Source organism: Belonocnema kinseyi, chromosome 4 (assembly GCF_010883055.1).
Source record: "Belonocnema kinseyi isolate 2016_QV_RU_SX_M_011 chromosome 4, B_treatae_v1, whole genome shotgun sequence".
Taxonomy (NCBI): Eukaryota; Metazoa; Arthropoda; class Insecta; order Hymenoptera; family Cynipidae; genus Belonocnema; species Belonocnema kinseyi.
In genome coordinates this window covers 5,183,878-5,196,187 of record NC_046660.1, presented here as the reverse complement: position 1 = coordinate 5,196,187, position 12,310 = coordinate 5,183,878, and the positions used below count along the sequence as shown (strand labels likewise).

Genomic DNA, 12,310 nt, shown 5'->3' with positions numbered 1-12,310 from the left:
ATTTATGATTGTTTTAAAAAACCTCGTAATAAAATGCGTTATTTGGCTATTGTAAAGAGTTAAACTTTGTTTTTCAAATTATCTAAATGTTAAATATGTGTTTTGGAACTGTTTTGAGATAATTAAGTAACGTTATTTGCTGTTTTCGTCACTAACAATGTTAGAAATAAATATTTGTCGGCTCATGCATTTCAAACTAAAATGTTAAATTCTTTGTAAAATTTATTGAAAAATACTTGAGACGAGATTTTTCATGACTTAATAAAAATATCAAAAAGAATTTATTATTCTTTAAGTGAAAGAATGATAAAATTAGTTATTAACAGTTAATTACGCTAAAAAATAAAGTCATAATTTCAAAACCAGCAAACTCAAGCAAACAGATAGACCTATTTGGTTACAAATGTACATTGAAACCTTGATGTAACGGACATTAATCTTTCCTAGAATCGGCGCTCGAATTTCCGTCAACAGTTTCCAAGAACAACAGGTCCAAGGACTGAGAGACACTCTTGATCTCATCCCGGTTGCGCAGTTTCTATCTACAGAGTGGGTCTTCCGAACCCTCACACTTCTGTCCCGCTGATTATCATATTTGCTCCCACTGAAAATAGTTTTGACGGCCCTGCCTGTTTGTATTTGGAGACCCAGATTCAGCGCTAGGGTCATGGTCGAGATGGACGGTATATCAAGGTTTCAAGATAAGCTATTGACACAGATTTGCAATGGCTAAACTCAGGAGCTTAAACACAACTTTCGTCAATAACAAAAACATTTCTGTTGGCTCACCTTGCGCATTGGAACATTAAAAACTGGTTTTCTACCTATAAATATAGACTGAATTGAAAAATCGATAGACATTTCACCTTAAAATAGTCCAGATGATACTGTTAACCATATTTTGCGCCATACTACTCGCTGCAGTTGTGGCGCAAAAGAATCCATATTATGTGGGCGGAAGAACGACTATGGTTCATCTTTTTGAATGGAAATTTGAAGATATTGCCCAAGAATGTGAACGCTTTTTGGGACCAGTTGGATACGCAGCAGTGCAGGTATGTTAAACTAAAAATACCAAAAAAAACTTCATCAGCTTCTCGCTCTTATTCAAGTTCAACATTTTGTTTCATTTTTTTAATTTCATTAAATATTCAAGGTCTGTAAATTTAAGTGAAAAGGACCCTTTTTTAATTTTATTTGAGAAATATGAGCCTTTTTGTGAGTTAGAGATGGCACTTGTTATTTTGGTCTTTTATAGAAGAATGCTTCTCTGACTTCTGCTCCATTTTTTGACATCATGCCCGTGTTTGGAAACGAAGAAAAGCAGCCGTTTAAAAACTGTGTGACGCATCCCTTTCCTCTTTTTAAGTTACAATTTATTCTTCGCTTTTATTTGTTAAACACAAACATAATATTGTAACAGCCTTAATAGCGCACAACGCTTTCAGAATAGTCGACATAAATGAAGATAAACTTTTAACAAACAAATAGTTGAATTTTCGAGTAAATGGTTGCATTTTTAAATTTGAAAAAATCTAAAACTAATTTTAACCCTAAACGGTTACGTTTTTAACAAAACGGTAAAAGCTTTAAGCCAAAAACACGTTTTTTTCAGATTACAATTAAATTTTCAAACAAGCATTTTTCTACCTAAAAGTTTAATTTTCAATCCAAAAAGAAGTATTTAAAAAAAAAGATTTCCTTTCGAACAAAGTAGTTGAATTTTAAACAAAATCTATACAAAAATATGAATATTTATAAAATTATTTCAATTGAAAAAAATTAAAAAAAAAAAAATTATTCTTGATAAAAAAAGAAAATATTTTATTTCTGAATCAAAAACTCTTGAATTCAATAAAAAGAGCCTAATTTCAACCTAACCATTAAATCCTCAACCAAAACTGATTAACTTTTCATGAAATTGTTGCATTTTCAACCACAAAAGATAAAATTCTACAAAAAAGAGATGAATTTTAACCAAATATTTAAATTTTAAACTAAAAATTATAATTGTCCGTCAAAAAATGTTATATAAATTTTGAGTGGAAATTCTAATATTTAATTGCAGATCTAATTTTTTAGTTAATGCTTTAAGTCGGAGAAATAAGGAGAAATGGGGAAAAGGAATGTAGAAAAAATTAGAGAGGATGATTAGAGGCGAAGTGCGTAGCGTAAGAGGAAGGGTAGTGAGGAGAAATGAAGGCAAATGATATGAGGGGAGGTAAGGAAGTGAGGGAAAATGATTGCAGGGGCAAGTAGGGGCGATGAGTGTAAATGATGATAGGGAAACTAATACACGAAGGAGTAATAGGGAGAAGAAAATAAAGAAAAGGAAATTTAAAAAAGGAAATAAGGAGAGGAACATACGGGGAGGGAAATAAGGGTAGAGTAAATAGGAAGGAGAAGTAGGCGAAGTGAAGAAAAATTAGAGGTGGGATGGCAAGGCGTACAGGTGAATGTGTTAGCGTAACTTTTGGGAAAGAACGTTATTGAAAGGAGGAGAAATAGCGGATTTGAGAAAATGCAGGGAGAGGAAGTGGGTAAAGTAAGTTTAAATGAGAGAAGCAATGTGAATGATTTGAAATAAGGATATGAGAGTGAGGGAAATTGAGAACCGAGGAAGGGAAGTACAGGAAGGAGCGTGTTAGATATGAAAGTGATGAGAGAGGGAAATAGTGGAGAAAGAAGCTGTAGAAGGGATGCAAAAGGTGAAAGGAGGGGAGGTGGACTAGGGGATACTGTGCGCAGGAGAAGGAAAGTATATGTGGGGAAAGGTTTAAGGCGCTTCCTAGGGCTTGATTTTTCATCCTGTTATTAGAAATGATAACTTTTTTCCTATAATTATGAATTTGTTTAAGGTCATATTTTAAACACGTAATCTAAAGTGACTAAATAGAATCCCTCACAGAGGGGTTTTTCTGGTCTTTCTGTGTTTTATTCAAATCCAATTAACAATGAAGTGCATTTTATGCGCCTGTGAAAGAGAAAACCGCTAACGTGAGTGACCTATATAGTGAACAGAATATCAACGCCATAGGTTAACCATGGGTGCGCTCACGGTTGCAGTTTTCTCCCTCCCAGGCGCATTCTATGTACCATATTTTCATTTAATTAAAAAAAAAACAGCAACAAGACCTTTTTTAGAAAAAAGTTCAAAAGTTTTTTAGAAAAAAATATGGAAAAATTCTTGCAGGTGTCACCTATCACTGAAAATCTGGTGATATCAGGAAGGCCATGGTTTGAACGCTACCAAACAATGTCGTATAAAATCCAGACCAGATCAGGCAATGAGGAATCTTTTCGAGAGATGGTAGGCAGATGCAATGCTGTTGGAGTTCGAATCCTTGTGGACGTAGTCCTCAATCACATGACGGGTGAACAGATACCTGCAGTTGGCACAGCTGGTTCCACAGCTTCTACCAGTGACCTTATATATCCTGCAGTGCCATATGGACCAGAAGACTTTCACAAACCTTGTACTATTGCCAACTATAAAAACGCAACTGAAGTGAGAGTTTGTGAATTAAGTGGACTACATGATCTGGATCAAAGCAGAGAGAATGTCAGAAGTGCTATTGTGGAGTTTATGAACTTGTGCATCGATGCTGGAGTAGCTGGTTTCCGGTATGAATCTACATAATTATTAAATATTATTTTCTACTAAGTAGCAATTAAAGTAAGGTAAATAAGTAGCAAGGGAGAAACAATTCTGCTGATCCGTTAGTTTTATCGTCCAAACTGGTAATCCGACTGTAGTCACACTAACCCAGTATAATCTTTAATATTTGACTTGTAATAATTAAAGTAACCTTATTAATGCACCTGTAATCGAGCGCAAATTGAATAATTCGAAGTAATTCACTTGGAATATACAATGGAACTCGGAGACTCTGCCAGTTTTGGCGCAGTCGATGGTGGGGAATAAACCCGATAAAGTGCCGCTTCAAACGACAACACTATTGTTTGGTTACGCCTAAAAAATTCGGAGTAGTTTAGGTAATCTCAATAATTCATTCGAAGTGTGGAGTCAAAAAATAAACTTTTTGCTTAAAAATAAATTTATTTTTTTTAAATTAAACAACAGTGACAAAAAGTTTCTGTTTTTGTTGAAAATCTAACTGTTTTGTTAAAATTTCGTTTTTTAGGTCGTGGATTCATCTGTTTTATTGGAAATTCATCAGCTTTGTTAAAAATTTCCCTTGTTGGTTTAAAGATTCATCTTCTTTGATAGGAAAATTTTTTGAATCTATATAGTTAAAAAACAACTGCTTGTGATCGAAGTTCAATTTAATTTGTTTTTCAAGTTAGCGAATCTTCGGTTTATGTTTAAACTTTTGTCTAAAAAATAGCGTTACTCGAACTCCAAAAATAGGAGTGCTTCGCAGATACTAGCGCCCCGGCTCCAAAGGAGCGAGCGGCATTTTTCCTCTTCTCCCCTGTCCTACTAGAGACTCAGGCGCATGCGAGTGCAAGCTGCACTGAATTAGACGAGCGCATGCGCGTAGTAAGCCTATGCGCGTTTCAACGCATTACTCTCGAAATCTAAGCGTTGCAGGAGAGGGAGCCCTTTTTACGGCCATATCTTTGGAGTTCGCGATTCCTGGAGTTCTCGTATCTTTGGAGTTCGAGAGTACTTAATTATTGAACGACCTCTATGTGGACGTTTGCTAATCAACTCTTGATGGAATTTTTCTGATACAAATAATAATTACAGAATAGATGCTGCTAAACACATTTACCCAGAAGATTTGAAAGTTATCTACGCTCGACTCAATGATTTAAACACTGAGCATGGTTACTCCCCAAACAGTCGAGCTTTTATTTTTCACGAAATTATTGATCCGAGTGGAGAAGGTGTCTCGAAATTCGACTACACCGAGCTTGGAACAGTAACTGATTCTACTTTTGGTAATATATTGGGCATGATGTTCCGAAATCAAAGGGAATTGAAGGATTTGAGTGATTGGGGTCGTAACAAGTCTTGGGGATTGTTGCCATCTCCTGATGCAGTAGTAATGATTGATAACCATAATAATCAAAGAGAAGAAGGACAAACTGTTTTGAGTCACAAGCTCTCCAAACAATACGCGGTATGATCAGAATATTATTATTACTTTCATCACCTTCATTATAAAAAATTTAATAAATTTTTGTTACAGATGGCAGTGGCTTTTATGCTCGCCCATCCCTACGGACATCCTCGTGTAATGAGTTCGTTCACCTTCAAAGATTTTGCTCAAGGTCCACCAGCTGATCAAGATGGAAACATCATCTCGCCAGCAATTAATTCCGAGGGCACATGCGACAACGGTTGGGTATGCGAACACCGTTGGCGTGTGATTAAACACATGGTAGGTTTTCGCAACATCGTCAAGGACATAGGTCTCACAAAATGGTGGACGAATGGCAAGGATCAGATTGCATTTTCCCGGTGGAATATTGGCTTTATTGCATTTAATAATTCGAATCGGGATATGAGACAAAACTTGGACACTGATCTGCCTCCTGGTCAGTACTGCGACATAATTTCTGGATATCTTGAAGCCGGACAATGTACAGGAAAGACTATCGCGGTTGATAAAAATGGTTTTATCAACATTGAGATTCTCAAGGATGCGGCAATTGGTGCAATCGCTGTTCATGTTGGGGTAAGAGAGCTAATAATATAAAAATGATCATATGAAAAGGTTCCATCTTGGAAAGATCAAATAAAAAGCTGCGTATTCTCGTGGCATATTCTTAAAGCTTGAAAATTCAATACAAATTGTACTGTGGATATCAGCGCCCTGAACTCAGTAGCAGCGTTTCATTTGGCTTCTCCTGGATGAAACCTTTTCATTTAGGCTTGAGGATATCAAATTTTAATCTGTTATTAACTTACTGAAAAACTTAATTTATTTTTCACAGGCAAGAATGTAAAATCTTCTTATGCGGCCGATGGACAATGGGATTCAAGGAGGATACGTAACAAGCAAATATACTGGACTTGATTTGATTTGCGTGCTCTCTTGATAATAACTTGTAATACATAATGCATTTGCTTAGAAATAAAATTACTAATATTCATGGCAAAATTAAAGCCTGAACAGATTTTCAATTTCCTTTTATATTTTTTTACTATTGATACTTTCTGACCTTTTTTTAGCCCTACAACTATTTTAGACCTATTTTAAAGAAAATTACACTGAAGCTAGTATTGTCACAAATTGCTCGCTAAAGCAACATTCGATGATGGGCTAAAGTAATGTTTCCGCCATTTCAAAAATCAAAATTTCTAAAGTTTTTATAAAGTTTAAAATTAAAATTCTAAATTTATTAGTAAAAATACAGAGGAGTTCAAAAAGATTTCAAGTAATTGTCTAGGATTATCCAGGAGGACGTTGGTCCAGTAAATAACACTGACAAATGACAAATGACAAAATTTTCCACTTTACCTCTTTATTTTTAAACCAACATTTAAAATTAAATTGTCTTACATAGGAAATTTTGGATAAAAAAAGTTTTCAGTCAATCAACTGAAAACATGACTTAATTAATGACTTTTTGAAGTTCGAGTACAAAAAGCTGATCCATAATCAATTTTACAATTTTAAAACTAAACAATTTGAAAATGAATTGTTTAAAATAGACATTGAAACTGTTTGAAGCTTCAAATTTAAAGGTTTAAAATTCAAAAGCGTTTAACTTGTGTTCTTTAATTGGCAGCTTATATCAGATCACATCGAATTAAATAACTTCCAGCCTTAAGAGTTTACATTTTTTATTCTTGATGATTGTGAAAATTTTTGTCGGACCGGGAAATAATTGATATTCACTTCTTGAAGAGATTAAAAAACTTTTCAGTAATTTAAAATTATTTCGCAAGATGTCGGGTATTTAAAAAATTTTCAAGTATTTCACAATATTTAGAGAATTAAAATGTTTTCGAAGGAAGTTAGAAGATTCTATGCGATTACCCGGATTTTCTATACTTCAACAGTTGAACGAGCTTTCAATAAATCAAAGGAATTTATAAATCTAGATGGCACTAAAAGATTTCAAAAAATGTTTAAAAAGATCAAATATTGCATCATTTTTGGAGGAGTTTTGAGCGATACTACGGATTGCAAAATGCTTTACGAAAATGTTGTCGATTATTTTGAGATTTCCAGACGTTCATTAATGTTTACATTATATTAGCATAATTATCCTAGGTTTCTTTTGAAATTTCAAAAAGATTGTTATAGATTGCAGATACGCGAAAAGATGCCATAAATCCTCTAGATTCTTTCATGGCAATTTTGAAAATGTTTTGAAAGAATAAATCATTTTTGAAATGTTACACTGAACAAATTTTTCTTTTAAAGATTCAAAAATTTTCCGCTAAAAAAAATAAATTTTGCAAAAAAGACTGTATGGCAGAACTTGATTTCACTACGTCTAAAAGCTTACATGTCTCTTTGAAAGATAAACGATTCGTCTTTTTTCCTTAATTTTCGTAATGCCGGATTACACATGGTTACATAACCCACAACATAAACACTGAATTACTGCAAGCGAACCGAAGCAAATGTCCGGTGACATTTTTGCCATTATCTGAAATGACTGAAGTGGATGACATGATTAAATGCCGAGGTTACTGCCTCTCTCGCCTCTTTGTACCACTTCCTCTTCTATAAAAGGAACGGTTCTTGCGGGACTGAAGTGTACTCATTTTTGTATAGGACCAGCAGATTTTCTTTTACTCGTTAAAAATAAGATTTAAAATGAAAAATTAAATCATTTTTTTTCGAAGCGAAACCAGAGACGAAGAAGAAAATTAAAAGGAAAAAGTTTAGCAACCGAAAAAGAGATAAGCACTAAGCTTCGAAATAAGTCGAATAAGTTTTCGAAATATATCATAAAAAAAATTAACTTTTCGCAAGGACGACACCAGCTACAATAACATTTTATTTGCGAAAACCTTTTGCGTAAATTATTGTTCTGTCTTACTATAAAAATAATTGTAAATTCCTTATAGAAAACCTTCAGTACGATTTGTATTGTAAATAATTTATAGCTAGGGTTACTTACGGTTTCGAACATTGTATTTTCCAATTCATGAAACTTTTTATATCTGCTCAGAACTAAGCATTGTTCCGTCACCTTCAAGATTAGTTTCAGTCTGAAGTTAAAATCTTGAGCCCCTTCGATCAGACCATCGATACTCAAGGATGACTTTACCTATAATCGATCTATCGACCTATCGATCTTACCAACGAACATCCGAATTCTGATTGGTCAGTCCTCGCTTTTTGTAGTTAGACTTGTATTTTTATATAACTTCAACCCTAATGTCTCATCAGATATTTACGAAACAATAGTACATTTATCTCCTTTTTCAAATGCTTCACTAACTCGCGTTTATAATTGCATGTTTTTTCTACAATCCTGTAAGTAGTCAGTGTGACGTTCTTCAAAATTTGTTTAAAACTATAAGTTGAAGAAGTGAGTTAATTACATTTCTAAACGCTGACCAATTTGTAGCATAAACTAGTCTCATTACAGGTATACGAAAAAATAAGTTGAAGAGTTATGAAACTCAGCAATATAATATTTTTTGTACTTCGAAATTTCATCAACCTTAACGATTTAGGAGAGCCAGATATCAAAATCATCCTTACAGAAGCAACTTTTAACGAGCAGCCAATGCAGCTACAACATCTCAAGATATCACATACGCCAGATGAGCTTAAGATCGAAAATGCGTAAGCGAATTTTAAAAATAGATATGGCTACTTTCACTTCACCATCTCGCCAATCCTATAATCCTAGGTAAGAAGGCAGTGAGTGCTCTAATATACTTACTTCACCTCAAGATTTAAGTTTTCTTATGTATTATTTAAACACTATTTAAAAGTTTTACTAGCTTCAGATGCCGCGAATCTAATCACGTATTTAGAAGCTATTAGAGAAAAAATTCACAGAGCTTGAGAACTGCTGGAAGACCGATATCATAAAAAAAAGTAATTATAGATACCCACGTCAAAGCTCATTATCATCTGACACCAGCTAAAAAGGAGTTTTTTATTTATCAAATAGATGACACGGTGCAAAAATATCTTTGAGCACTCCGCACTCTCTCCATCGATTTACTTGAATATAAATTCATAATGATTCACATTATTAAAAGCAAAATACTTGTTGGAAATATCGGCCGAAATGGTTCCTCCAGAACAAAAAATCATAGATTTCAATCATAGAACAAAATCATAGAACAAAAAATCGATCATAGATCGACGTTGCTCAAATATGATTATTATTCAAACTTAGGTCACTATGATATCCAGAGACATCGAGACAAAAATTCCACAATCTCCAAGATTTTTTTAGATTTTACCTTAAAACCATTACATCGCAGAATTGATTATAAAAGATGAGCGTTTAAAATGAATGCGTGCAGGGACCCGATACAAGTTGCTCAAATAAAGTCACAAATTTGTCGGAGAAAACAAAGAAATTCAGCAATTATGTAAATTTATTACAGCATCAGAGCAAGAACCCCAAATCCAATGTTTTTTGCTGGAACTGAGAATCAATTGCCGACTTATTGCACCTTAATCATCAGACACCACTATCATCAGACCTAAATGACCTGGTTTCTCTCTAGGAAGACATACAAGAAATGAGACGGAACCTAAAAAAGTAGTTTTGAAAGTTTGTGTCCTCTCCCGATTACCACCAATAATAAATAAACGTTTATTATGCGGCTTGCTGGCCTTAAAAAATTGACTTTCTTACACTTCCAGTTTTTTTTATAGAATTTTCTTACGGCTAACTATTACAAATTAACACCCATCCACACCTTATAACTAATCTGCCTAATACTTAACGACTATTTACAATATTTACAGTTTTCTTACATCTACTTCCTCTCCTATTTACAATTCTTCCTTCTCCATTCCTGTTCCTCCTTCCTTCTCTTCTTCTCCATCTTACCTAATACCCCCTTGACCCATGCCACTGCCCTTTCGTCTCCCCTTTCATGCAACAATACCTCCATGCTCATCCCGCTCATTTTCACCTCTTCACATTCCTCCAACCAATGCTCAACTTTTGCATCCCCCTTCCCGCAAAATTCGCACATTCTCTTCTATCTAGAAAGCCAGAACCTATTATAATTCTCTATGCAGCCGCACCTTATTCTCGCTGTAAGTTACTGACTTCTTTGCTCTCCTTTCTCACACAAATATTGCGCTTTCTCCCTTGGCATAATCCACACATAGTTCTCATTATACCTCATTATACCTTGAGCAAATTCATCCTCCTTACAAAATCATCTGCGAACAACCTCTTCCTTAGCCCCCACACCTGCCTCATCACCACATTTGCCCTTCTCGCCCTCTCTTTTATATTACCATCTACCCCCCCCCCCTTCCTTGAAAACAAGAAGCCCAGGTACACAAACTCTTTCACCTCCTGTACCGGTTTTCCCGTCCACTTCCACTTCCCTCTCTTATCTCTCCCACCTCCTTTCCTGAACACCATAACCATCGACTTGTCCGTATTTAACTCTTATCTATTTTTCTCCAAGTATCTTCTGAACCTTTTCATCATTTCCTTCAAAGCCTGCTCGCTCTTTACTAGCAGCATTATGCCATCTACATATGCGAGTGACCATATCCTGACTCATCCCACCCGCCTCCTGCTACCACTACGGACGCTAGCTCACTCTCCATATCCGCAATCAAGATTGCAAAAAGGGTTGAGCTAAGCGTGCACCCTTGCCTCAAGCCCCTATCCACCCAGAATGACTCTAAGATTCCCTCCCCTTCTCTCGCTCTCGCCCCTCTGCACTCCCCTTTCTTTCATTGCCTTCCATAACCTCCTCCTATGCACCGAAGGGAACACGCCCTTCAGATCTACAACAAAATGCGTATACTTTGGCACCCGTTTTGGTTAATTCTCTATCTATCACGTGCTACACGGCCCGCCTGCGTCTCCAGCAATATGCCTTTTCCCTCCACATCCTTGCGCAGCCTATCTTCCAACACCATCGCGTACAGTTTGTACGAAGTATTCATTCCTCTATGATTTTCCTGACTCTCCCAATCTCCTTTCTTATGCAGTGGTACTCTTAATTCCTCCCTCTACCCTCTTGGAAATCTCTCCCCCTTCATACTTTCTTCACCAGCCCCTTCAGCCTCTGCCTTACCTCTTGTGTGCCAAACAGCCATGCTTCATTCCCCACTCCGTCCAACCCTGCTGCCTAAGATTTTTCAAACTTTCCTATCTGTTTCTCTATCCCCTGGTCATTTAGCTCCTCTTTATCTACCTCCCTTGTTCTTCTACTTCCCTTATCTCTCTTCTCCGTTTCTGACCCCTAAAACGCATCCTTAAAAAATTTCCTCCAATCGTCGCTCCCTATCTTCTTACTTATCCACACCCTATATTTCCTAAATCTCTTATATATCTTCCACACGTCCCCTTCTATCTTAACACTTCTTAACACCTCTTCCAACTCTATTTCCTTTTCCTGCTGATTCTTCTTACACATCGCCCTAAACTCCTGTCTTATTTCTACATACTCCCCCCTTTTTCGTGGTTCCTTCCTTCCACTTCCTGTAATTCTTTTTCACATTTCTCTTCATCATTTTACATTCTCTATCCCACCATGGCTTCAACATTCCTTTTTTCATCTCCCTAAATACCTTCTTTTGCAAACAACCTTTCACTTTCTTTTTTAAATCCTCCCATATCCCGTCCACAGACTCCCCATCAAAGCTTACGTTGCCTAATTGCTCCTGATACCTCTCTATCGCCTCTCTCGCCCATGGCACCTTCTCTCCTAACAAAACTTCTCCCCCAACCTGCCTTTCACCAGCCTCCCCCTGTATCCACAAATTTAATGGCTGATGGTCTGATTCCACACTCTCTTTCACTGCGATTTTCTCTATCTCCTCCCACCCTTGCATATTCTTAATCACATAGTCTATCACCGATATACACATCTTACCCACATACGTGTATTCTCCCTTTTTTTACCCCTTTACCTCTGACCTCTAGAATCTATCCAGTTTCTTCGAACCTCCCCCTCTTTATTTATGATCTTATTCTTCGATTTTCTTTCGAAGCTCTCCACTTCTCGGCACATACCCCCTTTGTCTCCAATGCTACCATTATTGTACACCGTCAAAAATTTATACATTACACCTCCTATCTTCGCAGCCCTCATTTGCACGCTCTCTCTCACTCCATCTCCATGAACGTCTTGCTCTAATTCATTCCTAATAAGGATTATTATAATAATAATAAATAACTAAAATAAATAATTAAATAATTAAAAATTAAA

The 12,310-nt window shown here is 35.9% G+C and overlaps 1 protein-coding gene across 1 annotated transcript in view; it reads left to right on the top strand.

Moving 5' to 3' along the window:
* The first annotated feature begins 953 nt into the window (after positions 1-953).
* The window catches only part of LOC117170537 (alpha-amylase-like), a 13,233-nt gene continuing 1,876 nt past the window's right edge, over positions 954-12,310 (top strand). The window contains exons 1-4 of the mRNA XM_033357342.1: positions 954-1,055; positions 3,194-3,624; positions 4,715-5,090; positions 5,160-5,648. Coding sequence (XP_033213233.1) covers positions 969-1,055; positions 3,194-3,624; positions 4,715-5,090; positions 5,160-5,648 — 1,383 coding nt within the window. The 5' untranslated portion in view covers positions 954-968. The remainder of the gene's footprint in view (positions 1,056-3,193; positions 3,625-4,714; positions 5,091-5,159; positions 5,649-12,310) is intronic.